This window comes from Scyliorhinus canicula, chromosome 3 (assembly GCF_902713615.1).
Source record: "Scyliorhinus canicula chromosome 3, sScyCan1.1, whole genome shotgun sequence".
Lineage (NCBI taxonomy): Eukaryota > Metazoa > Chordata > Chondrichthyes > Carcharhiniformes > Scyliorhinidae > Scyliorhinus > Scyliorhinus canicula.
In genome coordinates, this window is record NC_052148.1 from 77483434 (window position 1) to 77503794 (window position 20361).

At 45.2% G+C, this 20361-nt stretch overlaps 1 protein-coding gene across 1 annotated transcript in view; it reads right to left on the minus strand.

The window, feature by feature from the left end:
- LOC119962751 (atrial natriuretic peptide receptor 2) overlaps positions 1 to 20361 on the minus strand; it is a 195123-nt gene that overhangs the window by 165677 nt on the left and 9085 nt on the right. The window contains exon 4 of the mRNA XM_038790768.1: positions 6985 to 7120. Coding sequence (XP_038646696.1) covers positions 6985 to 7120 — 136 coding nt within the window. The remainder of the gene's footprint in view (positions 1 to 6984; positions 7121 to 20361) is intronic.

The window sequence follows — 20361 nt, forward strand, 5'->3', positions numbered from 1 at the left end:
AATTAGAGAAATAGAACATTCAGAAAGAGCTGTAAAGCTATAGAGATTTGTAGCAATAGCTGGAGCAAGACCATGGAAGGTTTATGGAGTTTATCTCAAAAATGCGAGCCAGTGAAGAACATCAAGAAAAAGGATCATGTACAAATGTGGTGCAGTATCGTAGAATGATACAGCATAGAATGAGGCCATTCAGCACAGTGTGTTTGTACTGGCTCTTTGAAAGAACTATCTGATTAGCACTACTCCCTTGTTGTCTTCCATACACCTGCAAATTTTCCCTTTCATAGATTTATTCAATTCCTTTTTAAAATGTACTATTGAGTCTGTTTCCACAGGCCTAACCAGTGTTTATATTGCTTCTTGTCATTCCTCCCACAATAATGAATCATTTCACATGCCCTGTGTTAGATTTTATCTGCCATGTGGCATGGGGGATCGGCTTTGGGGCATTGGGATCGGCTCTGGGGGAGGTGGGACCAGTACAAACCGGACGGTCTGCACTTGGGCAGGACTGGAACCGATGTCCTAGGGGGGGTGTTTTAAACTAATGTGGCAGGGGGATGGGAACCAATGCTGGAAGTTGGAAGGTAGTAAAACAGGGACAGAAACAAAAGGAAGTGAGGGGAAAAGTGCAAGGCAGAGAAGACATAGTCAGAAATCCATAAGGGCGACAGTACAAGGTACAGTGACTGAGGGGAGCACAGTGTGTAGGCCCAGTAATAACAAAAGGAATAAAACTGGAGATGTTAAGATTCAAAACAGAGGTAAAAAAACCAACATAAGTGTACTTTACCTGAATGCTCGTAGTATTCGGAATAAAGTAAATGAGTTGGTGGCACAAATCATCGTAAATGACTATGATTTAGTGGCCATTACTGAAACATGGTTAAAGGATGGTCACGACTGGGAGTTAAATATCCGAGGGTATCAAACTATTCGGAAGGACAGAGTGGATGGTAAGGGAGGTGGTGTTGCTCTGTTATTTAAGGATGACATCCGGGCAATAGTAAGGGATGACATCGGTGCTATGGAGGATAAGGTTGAATCCATTTGGGTGGAAATCAGGAATAGTAAGGCGAAAAAGTCACTGATAGGAGTAGTCTATCGGCCACCAAATAGTAACGATATGGTGGGGCAGGCAATAAACAAAGAAATAACTGATGCATGTAGAAATGGTACAGCAGTTATCATGGGGGATTTTAATCTACATGTCGATTGGTTTAACCAGGTCGGTCAAGGCAACCGTGAGGAGGAGTTTATAGAATGTATCCGCGATAGTTTCCTAGAACAGTATGTAATGGAACCTACGAGGGAACAAGCGGTCCTAGATCTTGTCCTGTGTAATCAGACAGGATTGATTCATGATCTCATAGTTAGGGATCCTCTCGGAAGGAGCGATCACAATATGGTGGAATTTAAAATACAGATGGAGGGTGAGAAAGTAAAATCAAATACTAGTGTTTTGTGTTTAAACAAAGGAGATTACAAGGGGATGAGAGAAGAACTAGCTAAGGTAGACTGGGAGCTAAGACTTTATGGTGGAACAGTTGAGGAACAGTGGAGAACCTTCCAAGCGATTTTTCACAGTGCTCAGCAAAGGTTTATACCAACAAAAAGGAAGGACAGAAGAAAGAGGGAAAATCGACCGTGGATATCTAAGGAAATAAGGGAGAGTATCAAATTGAAGGAAAAAGCATATAAAGTGCAGAAATTGCTGGGAGATTAGAGGACTGGGAAATCTTTAGGGGGCAACAGAAAGCTACTAAAAAATCTATAAAGAAGAGTAAGATAGAGTATGAGAGTAAACTTGCTCAGAATATAAAAACAGACAGTAAAAGTTTTTACAAATATATAAGACAAAAAAGAGTGGCTAAGGTAAATATTGGTCCTTTAGAGGATGAGAAGGGAGTTTTAATAATGGGAAATGAGGAAATGGCTGAGGAACTGAACAGGTTTTTTGGGTCGGTCTTCACAGTGGAAGACACAAATAACATGCCAGCGACTGATAGAAATGAGGCTATGACAGGTGAGGACCTTGAGAGGATTGTTATCACTAAGGAGGGAGTGATGGTCAAGCTAATGGGGCTAAAGGTAGACAAGTCTCCTGGCCCTGATGGAATGCATCCCAGAGTGCTAAAAGAGATGGCTAGGGAAATTGCAGATGCACTAGTGATAATTTACCGAAATTCACTAGACTCTGGGGTGGTCCCGGTGGATTGGAAATTAGCAAACGTGACGCCACTGTTTAAAAAAGGAGGTAGGCAGAAAGCAGGAAATTATAGGCCAGTGAGCTTAACTTCGGTAATAGGGAAGATGCTGGAATCTATCATCAAGGAAGAAATTGCGAGGCATCTGGATAGAAATTGTCCCATTGGGCAGACGCAGCATGGGTTCGTTAAAGGCAGGTCATGCCTAACTAATTTAGTGGAATTTTTTGAGGATATTACCAGTGCAGTAGATAACGGGGAGCCGATGGATGTGGTATATCTGGATTTCCAGAAAGCCTTTGACAAGGTGCCACACAAAAGGTTGCTGCATAAGATAAAGATGCATGGCATTAAGGGTAAAGTAGTAGCATGGATAGAGGATTGGTTAATTAATAGAAAGCAAAGAGTTGGCATAAATGGGTGTTTCTCTGGTTGGCAATCAGTAGCTAGTGGTGTCCCTCAGGGATCCGTGTTGGGCCCACAATTGTTCACAATTTACATTGATGATTTGGAGTTGGGGACCAAGGGCAATGTGTCCAAGTTTGCAGATGACACTAAGATGAGTGGTAAAGCGAAAAGTGCAGAGGATACTGGAAGTCTACAGAGGGATTTGGATAGGTTAAGTGAATGGGCTCGGGTCTGGCAGATGGAATACAATGTTGACAAATGTGAGGTTATCCATTTTGGTAGAAATAACAGCAAACGGGATTATTATTTAAACGATAAAATATTAAAGCATGCCGCTGTTCAGAGAGACTTGGGTGTACTAGTGCATGAGTCACAGAAGGTTGGTTTACAAGTGCAACAGGTGATTACGAAGGCAAATGGAATTTTGTCCTTCATTGCTAGAGGGATGGAGTTTAAGACTAGGGAGGTTATGTTGCAATTGTATAAGGTGTTAGTGCGGCCACACCTGGAGTATTGTGTTCAGTTTTGGTCTCCTTACTTGAGAAAGGACGTACTGGCACTGGAGGGTGTGCAGAGGAGATTCACTAGGTTAATCCCAGAGCTGAAGGGGTTGGATTATGAGGAGAGGTTGAGTAGACTGGGACTGTACTCATTGGAATTTAGAAGGATGAGGGGGGATCTTATAGAAACATTTAAAATTATGAAGGGAATAGATAGGATAGATGCGGGCAGGTTGTTTCCACTGGCGGGTGACAGCAGAACTAGGGGGCATAGCCTCAAAATAAGGGGAAGTAGATTTAGGACTGAGTTTAGGAGGAACTTCTTCACCCAAAGGGTTGTGAATCTATGGAATTCCTTGCCCAGTGAAGCAGTTGAGGCTCCTTCATTACATGTTTTTAAGGTAAAGATAGATAGTTTTTTGAAGAATAAAGGGATTAAGGGTTATGGTGTTCGGGCCGGAAGGTGGAGCTGAGTCCACAAAAGATCAGCCATGATCTAATTGAATGGCGGAGCAGGCTTGAGGGGCCAGATGGCCTACTCCTGCTCCTAGTTCTTATGTTCTTATGTTCTTATGTATCTTCTCATTGTACCAATCTGTCTCAGCCCTTCTGTGGCTAAGTATTATCTGTCTCACTGTTTTCTACATGTACAGGTTCATGCCATCTGCAAAGTTTGAAATGATACTCTGCAGTTGGTGGCAGACTGGCAACGTCACTAGACTAATAATCCAGAGACCAGGCTGGCTTCGGCGACCGGGATTTAAATCCCACCTTGGCAGTTAATAGCATTTAAAATTAAGTCATAAATCCAGTATTGAAAGCGAGTGAAAAGACATTCATGCCTGCCCTTTGGGGAAGGAGGTCTGCCCTCCTTATCTGATTTGGCCTACATTTGACTCCCACAGAAATCTGGTTGAATGTTCCAGCAAGCTATTCATTCCAAGGGCAATTAGGGATGGGCAAGAAATGCTGACCCAGCCATTGATATACACTTCCCCTGAAATAGTTTTTAATAATACCCCAACTCTAGCTCGTAAACATATGTATGAAGAAGTGCAATGGTGCCACACCAATATACTTTGCACCAGTCTGATGAAAAACTATTCACTACTATTTGCTTTTTGCCCGTTAGCTCAATTTGCCTCCACACACCCATTACCCCTTTAATCCAACGGGCTTCAGTTTTTGCAAACAAATCTACTGTGTGGCAAGAGGTGGAGCTTTACACAAATTGAAGTTTATGAGGAAAAAATAATTGGACATCAGCAAGATCGTGTTAAAATAATTCAGATTGCAAGTGAAAGAAACATGTGTGAGTTTTGGCAGTAGAGAGGTTGAGACAGACAATGCTATGAAGGCACAAATAAACAATCTAGGTGATAGATGGGATGTAGTGTTTAAAAAAGTCACCCTCTATTGAAGAACATGGAAGATCTGAAGGAAGTCAAGAGATTGGTCAGGAAAGCAGATGGATATAACCACTTTATGATTCTAGACATGGAGCAGAGAGTATGAACTGATTCAAAGATAATGGATTCACTTGTCTCAATGTTAATCTGGAAGGTGTTGATGCTCATTTAGGACCTGATGTCAGAAAAGTGGGTGACATCATATGCTATGTGAGATCGAAACATGTCCTGCTGAACATTGGGAAGACTGAAATTGGGGAGTTGAGGGAGATTTTTAGACAGAATCACATGCCATCAGTAAACATGTGGAAACTAATAACACATCTCTGAATGGCACCAGTGAAGAGTAACATATAGATCACAAGCGGTGGGGTACTGAGGATAAATTCTCAGAGAACTCTACAAGTACAGGGAGAAAAATGTAGAGGAAGGGAGATAAGCCATTACCCGAGATACATTGGCTGTGTTTGGAAAGATAGGAATGGAACCATGCTAGGGCATCCATGGAACTGGATGTTACATGAGAACTATGCGAGAATAGCAAGATCAATCTCTGCAAATGCCAGAAAGATCCAGGAGAATGAGGATGCATGAAGCACCACAACCAAATAGTTAGAATACCATTCAAACTTTAGCAAGGGCATTTCGAGAAGGTAGTGATGAGCTGCCTTCTTGATCTGCTATGGTCCACGTGGTGTTTGTACACCCATATGCTGCGTGTTCCAGAATTTTGATCCAGCGACAGTGCAGAAATTGCAATTTATTTCCAAGTCAGCGTAGTGTGTGGCTTGGAGGGGAAATTGAAGTTAGTGATGCTCCCATCTGTCTGCTGCCCTTGTCCTTCTAGATGGTCGAGGTTGCGGGTTTGGAAGGTGCTGTCAAAGGAGTCTTAGTGAGCTTCTACAGTGTAGCAGGGTAGATGCTAGGGAGTGAATGTTGAAGTGTGATGGATCGGGTGCTAATCAAACTTTGTTCTGGATGGTGCCGAGTTTCTTGAGTGTTGTTGGAGTTGCACTCATCCTGGCAAGTAGAGAGTATTTCATCACACTCCTAACTTGTGCCTTACAGATGATGGGTGGGCTTTGGGTTTCAGGAGGTGAGTTACCCCCTACAGAATTTCCAGCTTTGACCTGCTCTTGCCATTGTATTTATATAGCTGGACCAATACAGTTTCTGGTCAATGGTCATTTCAGACACATGGATTGTGAATAGGATTAATTTAGGATTATGGTTGGCACAGAAACTAGGAAAGCAAATAGAGTTACCAGGAGTTGTGTGGGAGGCAATTAGGAGAGCATGTGATGGAACTCATGGAAAAGGTGGGGCAGGGTAACAGTTGGGGCAAAACTACAACAAAGTCAATGTTCCAGGATTAGAATAAATAGGAGAAGGTGGAGAAGTTACGGTAGGATGCAAGGCAGGAATGAAGAATTCAGGGAAGTAGTTTCACCAATGTTCCCTAAGCTTGGCTGGAAGAAATATTTGAGGTCTTCCTATTTGATGTGCTAGGTGAGGGTAGATAGGACATGGAAGAGGGATATAAGGAAGAGATTGGCTATGAGAGAATTCTAAGATTGTTTTTACCTTCCAGGATGATCTGGAATAGTAATTGGTTCTAGCTGAGGACAGTAAGATGCAGTAATACGATCACACCAAATCTAGCAATTGAAACAAGGCCAGTTGCATCCCATTATTGTTCACCTTTGTGCTTCCTGATTTTGAGGGAAAGGAAGTTGAGCTGTAGCAGAAGAGAATTTATAATTAACTTGATAGGATTAAGGCAATGAAAACATAAGAGAGTCAATAGTGGCAGGTAAATCAAACTTGAGGCACGTCAAATGTACATAACGGAGGAAGCACAGATTGAAGTTTTAAGGTAACTGGACAAGAGGTGCATAAGTACAAAAGCAAATGAAGAAAGTTAAAGCAATGTTGCCATTTATCGCAAGAGGCTGCAATACAAAAAGGAGATTCCAAAGTCAGCTTTATGCAACTTTGGTCAGGCACCAGCAAGAGTATTGCATTTAGTTCTAAGCACCGCACCTCAGGAAGGATATATTTACCTTGGAGGGGGTACTGTGCAGATTTGCCAGTTGGCATTAAAGGATATGTGTATTTTTTTTACAAGGATAATTTAGATATAATGTTCTAGCAGTAAAATTGAGACAATAACATTTTACTCCATTACCCTCTCCAAGACAGAGAATGCACATTTTGAGCACTGCTGGGTCATTAGATATAACTTAACCAAAACAAGATAGAAAATATACCAATTGTATTTATTTATTCATCCATCTTACATATTAACTGCTATTTCAAAACATTTAATACATTAAAAAAACTATCCATATATACTTTTTAAATCAAGCTGACTTTTGACAATCAACACTTGACAGGAGACAACAAGGGTGTATTAAAATATCTCAATCAGAAACATGAGAAATAGATTTCAAAATATACCTTGGAATTGTCGATCTTTCATTTTGTCGCAGATTACCAGTCCATCTTTCTTGGATCCTCCTGCTGCAAGTGTCTCATTCAGAGCTATAGCATACAGCATGATCCCATCATAAAAACAACCAGCAATAAAATTCACCTGCAAAAACACAAAAAATGTTTTTCAGCTAAGCTTTAAAGCACAACAAAATAGAAGCCAAGCAACAGAGTGGTGGGGAATGGTCCTGGGTGTTAGCAATTCTGCATCATGGTTTTCAGCTACACCTGGACTGAGCAGAGGGCCCTGGGGCTTTGTAGAATTATGGTGGAGTTACTTGGGTTTAACAGCTTCCATCATCACTTTGGAGGGAGAACTGTGATTCAACAAGACCTGAGGTTTGGCACTGCTCAGTGCTACAAACAAGATCAAGACCATCCGCCCCCAGTGCTTTCTGAGCCTTGAGCATTGCTACCTGAGCACATACTGTCCTCAAGTTATTTTGATTCATTTCTGGAATGTGGGCATCACTGCCCACCCTTTGTTGCCTGGAACTGCTGCATGATGTGAGCCTTGTTGGTCCATTTCAGAGGGCAAGTAAGAATTAATCACATGACTGTGGGAATGGGGTCACACCCAGTCTGGCAGGTTTCCTGCCCGAAGGAACATGATGAATCAATTGGACCTTCACAGCAGTCCAAATGTTCATGCTTACCATTAGTTCAACTAAAATTTTTATTCCATATTTATTTAACAAGCTGAACCTTAGTTTATAAGCTTCCATGGTGGGATCTTAACTCAAAGTTTCCAAATTATGAGACCAGCAACATAATATAATGTAATATAACCACTAGCACCAGGTAACACCAGCAGTGCAGGTAGCTGTGGTTATCAATAATCACCTAGATTAAGCTTGGAAAATTGCACAGCCATTTGATAAAGAACCTCCATCATACACAGGGGAAACAGCACAGATTTGAAAGAGTGAATATTGCCAGCATCAAATCCCAGTTTGAAGATGGTGCAAAAAATGATTCTTGCAGTAAGTACTCCAGCAACATCTGCAAAGTAGCTCAATCCATTTCCTCTCCCTAATTCTGATTGGCACAAAAAAGCAATGCTGGTAACACATGGGAGAGATACCAGAAATGGTTTGGAACTGAGGTTTGACCAGGATTCTGCCCTTATTTCCAATTTTTACAATTTTCCTTCGGGGTCATGGAATCTGTTTCACTCCTATCGAGGGGATGATGTGTATAGAAGTTCCTGTGCTACCGTACAAATTTAACACTTTACATGTAGACCACACGGAGTCTCGAGCTAGCTGACGATACAGCGAGAAATGGTGGTGCAATTCAAATTGGGAATATACAAGAAGCTGAATTAGGGGAGCGCAGTTATTTCAAAAGGCTTTGGGGTTGGAGGAGATTGCAGAGATTGGCTGGGCCATGGCCATGAAGGGATTTGAAAACAAAGGTGAGAATTTTTAAAACCATAATGTTTGACTGGGAACTAATATGGTCAATGGAAACAGGATTAATAGGGAAAAAGGAAGTAGTGCGAGTTGAGACACGAGCAGCAGAGTCTTAGATGGACCTTAAGTTTATGGAGGGTAGAATGTGGGAGGCTAGCCATGAGTGCATTGGAATAATCAACTCTCGAGGTAACAAAGACATGGATGATGGTTTCAGCAGCAGATGTGGGAGTGGGACTAACTGGATTGCTCTGCAGAGAACTGTTATTTGATAGGCTGAATGGCCTCCTTCTCTGCCATAAATGGCTCTATGATGCCATTTGTGTAGAAATTCTGCCCTATATTTATTACTCTAATCTTATCATTGCAGTCTCTTGTAGTCATGTGATAAAACAATACCGGAGCTGTTAATTGAGATTGTTGTCAATGCCTACAAAACAACACTGATTGCACGTCAGAAGTAATCCATTAGTTGTGAAGGATATTGTAACATTAAGGTCCTTTGAAGAGGCGAAGACAACCAGTTGCAAACATCTCATTATTTTTGCATAAAGACAAATGTTTTTCATTTTATTCCTACTCCACTTCACTGTAGCAAAGTGAAAGACACTTGATCAACTTCACTTTATTAACCACAGCAGTATTATGTGCTCAACGACATGAGCTTCTGTAAAACAGTAAGAAGACTATAATTTAGGAAACTGAGCAAAAATAAAATGATATCTGAAATTGTGTTGATACAAGTTGTGTAGAAATTCTGCCCTATATTTATTACTCTAATCTTATCATTGCAGTCCCTGCACTGAAAGCAAACCAATATAGTCAGCCCAGGCTAGTGGGAATTTCTCTCGGCTGTTCAGTAGTCTATACGCACAATTATTGAACATGATATTAATGCATTCAGTACATCAGTAAACAAAACACTGCTTAATTGCTTCAAAGCAAAAAAATTATCAGGTGATGTGAAGTTAGATGCCAATGTTTATAAGAACACAAGAAAAAATAGTAAGCCATTCAGCACATTGCGCCTCCCCACCATTCAATAAGATCACCATGGATATGATTATGGTTTAAACTCCACTTTCCTGCCTGCCCATAACTCTTGACTCCCTTGGTCAATCAAAAATTGGTCTAACTCAGCCATGAGTATATTCAATGATCAACCCTCCACTGCTCCCTGTGGAAAAGAATTCCAAAAACAAGTGACTTTCTGAGAGAAGGAATTCCTTCTCATCTTGGTCTTAAATGGGACGCCCATTTTTTTTTAACCATACTCCCTAGTTCTAGATTCCCCCACAACAGGAAGCATCCTCTCATCATCAATGCTGTCACGCCCCTCAGGATAATTTTGTTTCAATAAGATCACCTCTCATTTTTCTAAACTCCAATGATCAAGCCCTTCATCTCAGGAATCAACCAATTGAAGAGACTTCCGGTGTGGACTATGGAGTAAGTGGTCACACACAAGGCAGCTCCTTCTCAAGGTTACAGAAAAGAGCTCTTTTTAATCAATACGGGGTGGAATTTTGATGAAAAGATGTAGGTGAATGTTGGAGGAGTACTTTCCCCCAGGAATGGTATGTCTCTTGGTTACCAGATCTGGCAGAAACAGTGAAAGATTTGGCTGTAGCTGCAGCAAAGCCAAAAGCCTCTTCCAGCATGCAGGCGGGGGAAGGGCGAGTTTAAAGGCTTCAAGCTGACTTGAGGGCCTTTATTAAAGCTGAATTCTAGCAGCAGAGGGAACAACTGTGAAAAGATCTCGCCGAGGCCATTGAAGAAGCGGTGACGAAACTTCCGGTGGCGGCCATGGAGGAGTAGGTTGCGCATTCGGCAGCTCCCGTCTGGAACGGACTCTCAGACCTTTTTTCAGGAGTTTTCATGGACTTTTTGGGGCAGATTGGTGAAGCGAACACTGCCAAAAGGATTCCCTCTTTGTTGTATGGATAGCTGGACCAGGAGTGGCCGGGAGAAGCGTTTAAGTCCCAACAGAGGGTGCGGTGCAGGCGCCGAAGCACGGCATGGTGGCCGGTATAGACCAGGGTGCATGGGCGCAGTGGGCACAGGAGTTCCTTAGGGGTTGCTTTGCTGATCTTAAAAAGGACATGCTGGCCCCGATGAAGGCATCAATAGACCAAATGATCGCAACTAAGGCGATACAAGGGAAAGCGATTAAGGAAATGGAGGAAAAGCTATCTGACCATGAGGACGAGTTGGTCGTATTGGCCCTTAAGGTGGAGGCGCAGGATGACCTCCACAAGAAATGGCAGGAGAGGCTGGAGGACCTAGAAAACAGGTCCAGGAGACAGAACTTGAGAATTGTGGGCCTCCCCGAAGGTGTGGAGTGGTCGGATGCGGGAGCATTTGTGTCCAAGTTGCTGGAGACGTTGATAGGGACGGGGGCATTTCCTCAACCCCATGAGCTGGACGGGGCGCACAGAGCCCTCGCAAGGAAGCCCAAGGCGAATGAACCGCCGAGGGCCATGGTGGTGAGATTTCATCGCTTCTCGGACAAGGAACTTGTCTTGCGGTGGGCAAAAAAAAGAACAGAGCAGCAGATGGGAGACAGCGTGATATGCATCTACCAGGGCCTGGGTGCGAAGCTGGCCAAGAGGCGTGCTGGATTCAACTGGGTGAAGGCGACCCTCTTCAGCAAGGGGGTGAAATTTGGGATGCTGCACCCAGCGAGGCTATGGGTCATCACTATTTTGAGACACCGGACGAGTCGTGGTCATTTGTCAAACAAGAAAAGCTGGACTCGAATTAAAGGACAGTTAAGCTTTGGTGGAATGCGGCGGTGGGGCTGGGGAACACTGTACCGTTTCTAATATAAGATTGTATACAATGTTGGGTGCGTGTAAGGGCTGTGGTGGTGACTGGAGGGTGCAGTGTTTTCGGCAAAGTTGAGATACGGAGGGGGGGTGGGGGCTGTACTTAATGCGATTTTGCGGGAAGTTGGAGCCTTGATTCAACAAGTGTCCCCTCACGGGGCAATGTTAGTGTCTTCTGTTTATTTTTCATTTTGTATTACTATTTACCCACTGGGGCTGGAGAGGTAGTTTAATTGGGGAGAGTGGTCCGGACAATGAGGCAACAGTCTAATCAGCGCCAGGGCCGGGAGCTGCCGGGGTCAGCATGGATCAGCTGACTCTCGGGAGTGTAGTGGGGGGTGAACAAGTGCTCATCTGGTGCTTGGCAGGGGTTTTTGGGTTGTGGGGCTGTTGAAGTGGGAGGGGAGGGGGGGATGCTGCTTTGCTGACAGAGGAGGTATCAATTTCGGAGTACCAATTGAGGGTCAGGGGTGGTGGCTGTTGGGGCGCTCGAGGAAGCGAAGGACGCGGGCTCGAGGTTGGCCAAAAAAGGATGATGGCTAGTCGGTTGGGGTGGGGGGGGGGGTTACCCCCCCCCCCCCCCCATCCAGGCTGATCACGTGTAATGTGAGTGGTTTCAATGGGCCGATCAAAAGAGCGCGCGTGTTCGCGCATCTAAAGGGGTTAAAGGCAGACGTAGCAATGCTTCAGGAGACGCATTTAAACCTCGCAGATCACACGAGATTGAGAAAGGGATGGGTAGACCAAGTGTTCCATTCAGGGCTGGATTCGAAGACCAGGGGGGTACCAATTCTGATCCATAAGGGTGTGACATTCGAGGCTGGGATCCTCAGGGATCCGTGTTGGGCCCACAATTGTTCACAATTTACATAGATGATTTGGAGTTGGGGATCAAGGGCAATGTGTCCAAGTTTGCAGATGACACTAAGATGAGTGGTAATGCGAAAAGTGCAGAGGATACTGGAAGTCTGCAGAGGGATTTGGATAGGTTAAGTGAATGGGCTAGGGTCTGGCAGATGGAATACAATGTTGACAAATGTGAGGTTATCCATTTTGGTAGGAATAACAGCAAACGGGATTATTATTTAAACGATAAAATATTAAAGCATGCCGCTGTGCAGAGAGACTTGGGTGTGCTAGTGCATGAGTCACAGAAGGTTGGTTTACAGGTGCAACAGGTGATTAAGAAGGCAAATGGAATTTTGTCCTTCATTGCCAGAGGGATGGAGTTTAAGACTAGGGAGGTTATGTTGCAATTGTATAAGGTGTTAGTGAGGCCACACCTGGAGTATTGTGTTCAGTTTTGGTCTCCTTACTTGAGAAAGGACGTACTGGCACTGGAGGGTGTGTAGAGGAGATTCACTAGGTTAATCCCAGAGCTGAAGGGGTTGGATTATGAGGAGAGGTTGAGTAGACTGGGACTGTACTCATTGGAATTTAGAAGGATGAGGGGGGATCTTATAGAAACATTTAAAATTATGAAGGGAATAGATAGGATAGATGCGGGCAGGTTGTTTCCACTGGCGGGTGAAAGCAGAACTAGGGACCTAGCCTCAAAATAAGGGGAAGTAGATTTAGGACTGAGTTTAGGAGGAACTTCTTCACCCAAAGGGTTGTGAATCTATGGAATTCCTTGCCCAGTGAAGCAGTTGAGGCTCCTTCATTACATGTTTTTAAGGTAAAGATAGATAGTTTTTTGAAGAATAAAGGGATTAAGGGTTATGGTGTTCGGGCGGGAAAGTGGAGCTGAGTCCACAAAAGATCCGCCATGATCTCATTGAATGGCGGAGCAGGCTCGAGGGGCCAGATGGCCTACTCCTGCTCCTAGTTCTTATGTTCTTATGTTCTTATAAGGGGGGCAGGTATATAATGGTGAGTGGAAAGTGGGAGGAGGTTTGGGTGGTGTTTGTGAACGTCAATGCTTCGAATTGGGATGATGTGGAATTTATGAGATGCATGCTAGGCAAAATCCCGGACTTAGAGTCACACACCTGATCATGGGGGGAGACTTTAACACAGTCATCGACCCCGAGTAGTGGAACGGTCGAAGTCCAGGACAGGGAAGCGACCAGCAGTATGTTGGTGGGGGGGGGGGGGGGGGGGGGGGGGGGTGTTGGATCCCTGGAGGTTTGCGCAGCCGAGAGCGAAAGAGTTCTCTTTTGTCTCCCACATTCATAAGGTTTATTCTCGCATAGACTTCATTGTCTTGAGCAGGGCGTTAATCCTAAAGGTGGCGGGGACAGAATACTCAGCAATCACAGTCTCGGACCATGCCCCGCACTGGGTGGACCTGCGGCTTAGTGAGGAGAGAGGGTAGCGCCCACTCTGGAGACTGGATGTGGGGCTGCTGGTGGACGAAGAGGTTTGCGGGCGGATTAGCAGGAACATCTAGGATTACCTGGAAACACCGATACGGGTGAGGTAGCAGCGGCAACGGTCTGGGAGGCTCTGAAGGCAGTTGTCAGAGGGGAACTCATCTCAATTCGATCCCACAGGGAAAAGAGAGAAAGAGCGGAGAGGGAGAGACTGGTGGAGGAGATACTCTGAGTGCACAGGAGATACGCAGAGGCCCCCGAGGCGGGGTTACTGAGGGAGTGGTGGAGTCTGCAGGCGGAGTTTGAACTGCTGACCACAGGGAAAGCGGTAGCACAACTGAGGAAGGCAAGGGGGGCAGTCTATGAGTATGGGGAGAAAGCGAGTAGAATGCTGGCACATCAACTGCGAAAGAGAGAGGCAGCCAGGGAAATCGGGGGAGTAAAGAAGAAGGAGGGTAACACGGTCTTGGATCCAGGGGGGGTGAACGGAGTCTTTAAGGAGGTCTATAGTAAACTATACGAGTTGGAGCCCCTGACGGGAGCTGAAGGGATGAGGCAATTTTTGGACCAGTTGAAGTTTCCAAAGGTGGAAGAGGACCTGGTGGAGGGACTGGAGGCCCCGATTGAATTGGAGGAAATTGTCAAGCGTATAGAGGGCATTCAATCGGGTAAAGCCCCGGGGCCGGACGGTTACCAGGTAGAATTCTATAAGAAATTTTCGGAAATATTGAGCCCACTCCTGAGGTTTGCATTTGGTGAGGGCTTTATTGGCTGGGTGAAATTGCTGTACCAGGCACCTGTAGCAAGTGTATGTACAAACTGGCTGAGGTCAGGGTACTTCGAGCTTCACCAGGGAACGAGGTAGGCGTGTCCCCTCTCCCCATTACTATTTTCCCTAGCTACAGAACCACTAGCTATGGCACTGAGAGCTTTGAGGAACTGGCGGGGACTGGTCCAGGGGTGGGGTGGGGGCTGGAACATCGGGTCTCACTATACGTGGATGATTTGCTCCTGTACATTTCAGACCCTGTAGAGGGGATGAGGGAGGTTCTGCGGATCCAGAGGGATTTTGGTAGTTTTTCAGGGTACAAACTAAACATGGGAAAGAGCGAGTTTTTTGTGATCCAGGCCAAGGGGCAGGAGGAGAGACTGAAAGAGTAGTCTCTCAGGATGGTAGAGAAAGGTTTTCGTTACTTGGGTATACAGGTAGCTAGGAAATGGGATGCACTGCACAGGCTCAACCTGACCCGGTTGGTGGAGCAGATGGAAGGGGACTTTAAAAGGTGGGACATGCTCCCGCTGTCACTGGCAGGGGGGGGGGGGGGGGGGGGGGGGGGGGGGCGCAGACCGTGAAAATTACTGTCCTCCCCAGATTTTAGTTTGTCTTTCAGTGCCTCCCCATCTTCGTCCCTAAGGCCTTTTTAAAGTGGGTGAGTAGGATCATTAAAGGCTTTGTGAGGGCGAATAAGACCCCGCGAGTAAGGAGATCGCTGTTGGAGCGCAGTCGGGTGGGCGGGTGGGTTGGCGTTGCCGAACTTTCGCAACTACTACTGGGCAGCCAATATAGCTATGATTAGGAATTGGGCGATGGGGGTGGTGCATCATGGGAGCATTTGGAGGCGGCATCATGTAAAGGTACTAGTCTGGGAGCTTTGATAACAGGTCCTTTGCCGTTCTCGCCGACCCGTTACTCCACAAGTCTGGTGGTGGTGGCGACACTGCGGATCTGGGGACAGTGGAGGAGGTACAAGAAGGTGGAGGGAGCGTTGGTCTGGACCCCGATATGTAACAACCACAGGTTTGTCCCGGGTAGGATGGATGGTGGATTCCAGAGCTGGCAGAGGGCAGGCATCCGAAGGATGGGAGATCTGTTCATAGATGGAAGCTTTCCCAGTTTGAAGGCACTAGAGGACAAATTTAATCTGCCGCCAGGAAACGACTTTAAATATCTGCAAGTACGAGCCTTCCTGAAAAAACAGGTAGTGGCCTTTCCGACGCTGCCGCCACTGAGGATACAGGACAGGGTGGTCTCCGGTACCTGGGTGGGGGAGGGGAGGGTGTCGGATATCTACCAGGAACTCCAGGAGGCGGAGGAAACCCCGGTGGCACAGCTAAAGGGCAAGTGGGAGGAGGAGTTAGGTGATGAGTTGGAAGCGAGTCTGTGGGTAGAGGTCCTGGGCAGGGTTAATTCCTCCTCAACATGTGCCAGGCTCAATCTAATTCAATTTAAGTTGGTCCACCAGGCACACATGACAGCAGCGAGAATGAGCACGTTTTTTGGGGTAGAAGACACTTGTATGAGGTGCAAGGGCAGCCCTGCAAACCATGTCCACATGTTTTGGGCATGTCCGGAGCTTAGAGTGTTCTGGCAAAGTTTCGCGAGAGCAATGTCCAAGGTGCTTAACATTTGTGGTGCCGAGTCCAGAGATAGCGATCTTTGTAGTGTCAGAAGAGCCGGGAGTTCAGGGGGCGAAAGAGGCCGACGTCTTGGCCTTTGCCTCCCTAGTAGCCCGGAGATGGATTTTATTAATGTGGAGGGACTCGAAGCCCCCGAGTGTAGAGACTTGGGTTAACGACATGGCTGGGTTTCTCAGCCTCGAGAAAATAAAGTTTGCCTTAAGAGGGTCTACGCTAGGGTTCTCTCGGAGGTGGCAGCCGTTCGTCAACTTGCTCGGGGAAAATTAAAATGTCAGCAGCAGCAGCAATCTGTGGGGGGGGGGGGGGGGGGGGGGGGGGGGGGCGGGGGGGGTGAGCGCTTCATTGGGATGGTGTGGGAAGACTGGGTCGCGTGGGGTAATGTCTATTTATTTATTATTGTATATTCACTTTTTACACTATGTTAATGTTCACTCTAGTTTGTTTTGTTATTATTGTTACTACTGTTTTATTATGAAGAATTCTGCAAAACCGTAATAAAAATACTTTTAAAAAACCATTGAACCTCCCTGAGCTCCTACTAATACAAGTAAGGAGACCAAAACCATAGCATTCTGTACAGTGGTAGCAAGATTTTCGGACTTTTAAATTTTACTGCTCTTACCAAAAAGGCTAACAATCCAATTACCTTCCTAATTATTGCTGGACTTCAATGGGCCTTTATCGCCCTGATGCCAACTTAGTACAAACTCATGCCATTCTGGTGGCAATGGAGATAGAGTGGAGAGGGGGATGAGGAGGGAGTCTTGTTAAGCGTGACTTTGGTGGCTTGCAGCATTTGTGGAGAAATATGTGTCTCCACCTTGAAGGGGCTGAGGTTTAAACCCTGGTTACCATTTTCCAATGGCTAGAGTGTTTGTGTGCAGGGAGCATGTATCTCAAAAAATGCTGGTACCCTTCCCACTCATTTGTTTCCACCATGGTAGCTGCAGCCACTAGCCCTGAGGGACCGACGTTAACATCTGAAGAGAAGGCCTGTCACATCCTTGCGAAGCATCTAGCACCACTATAGATTCTGAAACCTCGATAGACATGCACAATAATTTGAAAGGGATCCATACATGGTGCAAGCACATATCAATTATCTGGTCTGCAGACCAGCTATTGGAGACTGAGATAGTGCAGGCTGAGAACCAGCTGCAAGACTTCTGATGCATGGAGATGTGCAGGAGACAACCTAGTTGAAAAGCCTCAGGCTGGTGATGAGCCTCTGGAGCCATTAGATTACAGATGCTGGACGTGCAGTGTGAGGTTTGAGGAAATGTGGCAGAGCTTCCAGAGGGATTGCATACATTGGCACTTGCAGTGGAGGAGTCCTTTCAGGCCATAAGCGCTGCAATAATTTACTCTTCAGAAGGCTTCCTCCATTGTTATGGATTGCCAAACCCAGATGATCACTGATGGGATATAGGTATGAATTTGAGCTGCATTTAATCACCTTACATCTGAGCTCTGGTTCCCAGAGTCGAGGGGAGGGAGGATGTGAAGCTCCTGTAGTCACAATTGGATCCTGCTTCCTTACAGGGATGGTCAAAAGGTCTCATTGTAGTGGATAAGCAGCTGGTGTTGCCACTGGGGCCACCAGATGGGGACAGCCTCTCCTCTGCCTTCCGCCATTGACACTGATGCCTCACAGTGCCATAGTGCCAGGACCTGGCCTCTAGTGACCAGAGGAAGGCCATAAGGGTCATCCAAACCAAAGGAGAATAAGGATCAGCAGCCTGTCTCAAGCACAAAGGCAGTGGGCACACCATTCCACCAGTAAATTATTTAAGAAAACAGAGTTGGTGCGATTTTCCGGCTTACTGTCAGCAGGATATTCAGGTCCCGTCGGAGCTGGCAGAGCGAAGTCATGCCAAAGGACATAGACTTCAGTGGACTGGGGGTGGGGGTTGGTGCATCCACTGCTGCCAGGGCCTTCCCTCTCTTGAATGCCAGGTTGTGTAAGGTACAGCATGCCACAACATGATTGATACATGAGCAGAGTTCCACCTGTACAGTCCAAACATTTAAATCTAATTTTGAGCACATCAATGATCCACTAGATGATGGCCGTGGTAGATGCATGGCTCTCATTGTACCGTTACTCTGCCTCTGTATGCAGGTGTTTCACTGGGGTCTCAAGCCTCCTTTTTAATTGATATACTTTGTCTCATTCAAAGTTTGGTGGTGGCAAGAGGACTTCCAAGCACCTCAGAGTGTCAGAGTCATGACTGCTCCCAGGATGCCTTATACACCTCTGCATAGCTCTCTGTCTGGTCACAAACAGACTCGACAGAGACTTAATGGAATCCTTTTCTGCTGCCAAATGCCACGGGCTGTCCTGATGATGCTTTGATGGACACTGACCCCTTGCGCAGTGGGGAAGCCAGCAATGCTTGTCAAGCCTCTGGCTCTCTCAGCTTGACTGGCCCCATCTATGCTGAATATGATTAATTCCTTCGTGCATCTATGTATCTGTCACAACCTTGATACAATAATGAGCTACTGGTTGAGAGATGCCACAAAGGAGTCTAGCTGATGCCTAGAAAGACCCCGATGCATAAGGATTCATGGAACTGTAATTTTCAAAGCAACAGGCATGGAGTGGCCACCAACACAATTGGAAGCTCCCTTCACTACCAACATGACTATAAAAACATAGAAAATAGGAGCCGGAGGAGGCCTATCGGCCCTTCGAGCCTGCTCCGCTATATATGATGATCATGGCTGATAATCCAACTCAATAGACTGATCCCACCTTCCCCTATATCCTTTGATCTCCTTTGCCCCAAGTGCTATATCTATCTGCTTTTTGAAAACATACAATGTTTTGGATTCCTGCTCTCTTTTTTTTCTCTCTCCACAGATGCTCCCTGACCCGTTGAATATTTCCAGCATTTTCTGTGTTTATCCCAACGGAAACTGGTTACTACAATAAAAGAATAAAAGAATGTTCTCTCTTTTAATACTCTAGAATCAGAGTATTTTGTTCATGTTCTCCATCTTTACGTAAGCATTCCCGCTCATGCTGCATCTGCTGAGATACCTTCAGAAGCAAATCTCACTGTCTTTGCCATAACGTTCAGTTTTTATGTGGCTGATATTTCTTGGAGCGTATCAGGATATCAATTGCTATTATGTGAGGGGACATGTGTGATATGTTGATAAAGTAGGTTAAACATGAAATAAACAGAAATATAGGCAGCACGGTGGCATACTGGTTAACGCTGCTGCCTCACAATGTCGAGGACCCGGGTTCGATTCCGGCCCCGGGTCACTGTCGATGTGGAGTTTGCACATTCTCCCCATGTCTGCGTGGGTCTCATCCCCACAACCCCAAAAGATGTGCAGGGTAGGTGAATTGGCCACATTGCCCCTTAATTAGAATTTTAAAAATTGGATAATCTAAATTTACACAAGAAAACACAAAATAGAAATACTCCTTCCTTTCACCAACTCAAATCACCCTTCCTGGCTCTGAAGTTCTGTGTTTTTGCTGAAGACAGGGTTCCATACACATATGATCACATTCCTCATTCTGTGCTTTCATCATTCCGCATCTTCAGACATATAACATCTAAGCTTGTTTTCTAATCAATGTCTGCTGATTCACTTCACCATTTTTTTCATTTTGTCTGGATAATGCCATTCAGCTTTCAATTTCACGAAAATCCCTCCATTTAAATTGGCAAAACAATCATCCAGTGATATGTGCACATCTAGATTATTGAAAATCTGCAGCAACACCAGAAGAGAATAAGGTACAGCGTTGAAACTTTGGGGGAGAGTTTCTGCTTTGGTGTGATTGTTGATGTATCCCAAATTGCACTCAAAATTGTACTAGTTTGAAGTTAATTTTTTTACATATGTTTCCACTCAAACTCACTTCCATGTGATTGAACATCAAATCTGGCATAAACTAGCACAATTGAACAGCATTTTAGAACATTTTTGAAAAAACATTTGCAGGGTAGCACGGTGGCGATTAGCATTGCTGCCTCACGGCGCTGAGGTCCCAGGTTCGATCCCGGCTCTGGGTCACTGTCCGTGTGGACTTTGCACATTCTCCCCGTGTTTGCGTGGGTTCCGCCCCAACAACCCAAAGATGTGCAGGCTAGGTGGATTGGCCACCCTAAATTACCCCTTAATTGGAAAAAAAAATAATTGGGTGCACTAAATTTATTTATTTTTTAAAAAATTTGCTTTCAAAATATTACTCAATATATTTTGGTGTTAACCTGGTGGGTTTTGATTATTACAGTTGAAAAACGGGTTTATCACAAACAAAAGCCTTTTTTTACAGAATCTCTATGCTATCACATATAAGGAATCAAGTTTTAACTTACTGGCAATGGCTTTAAAAAGATT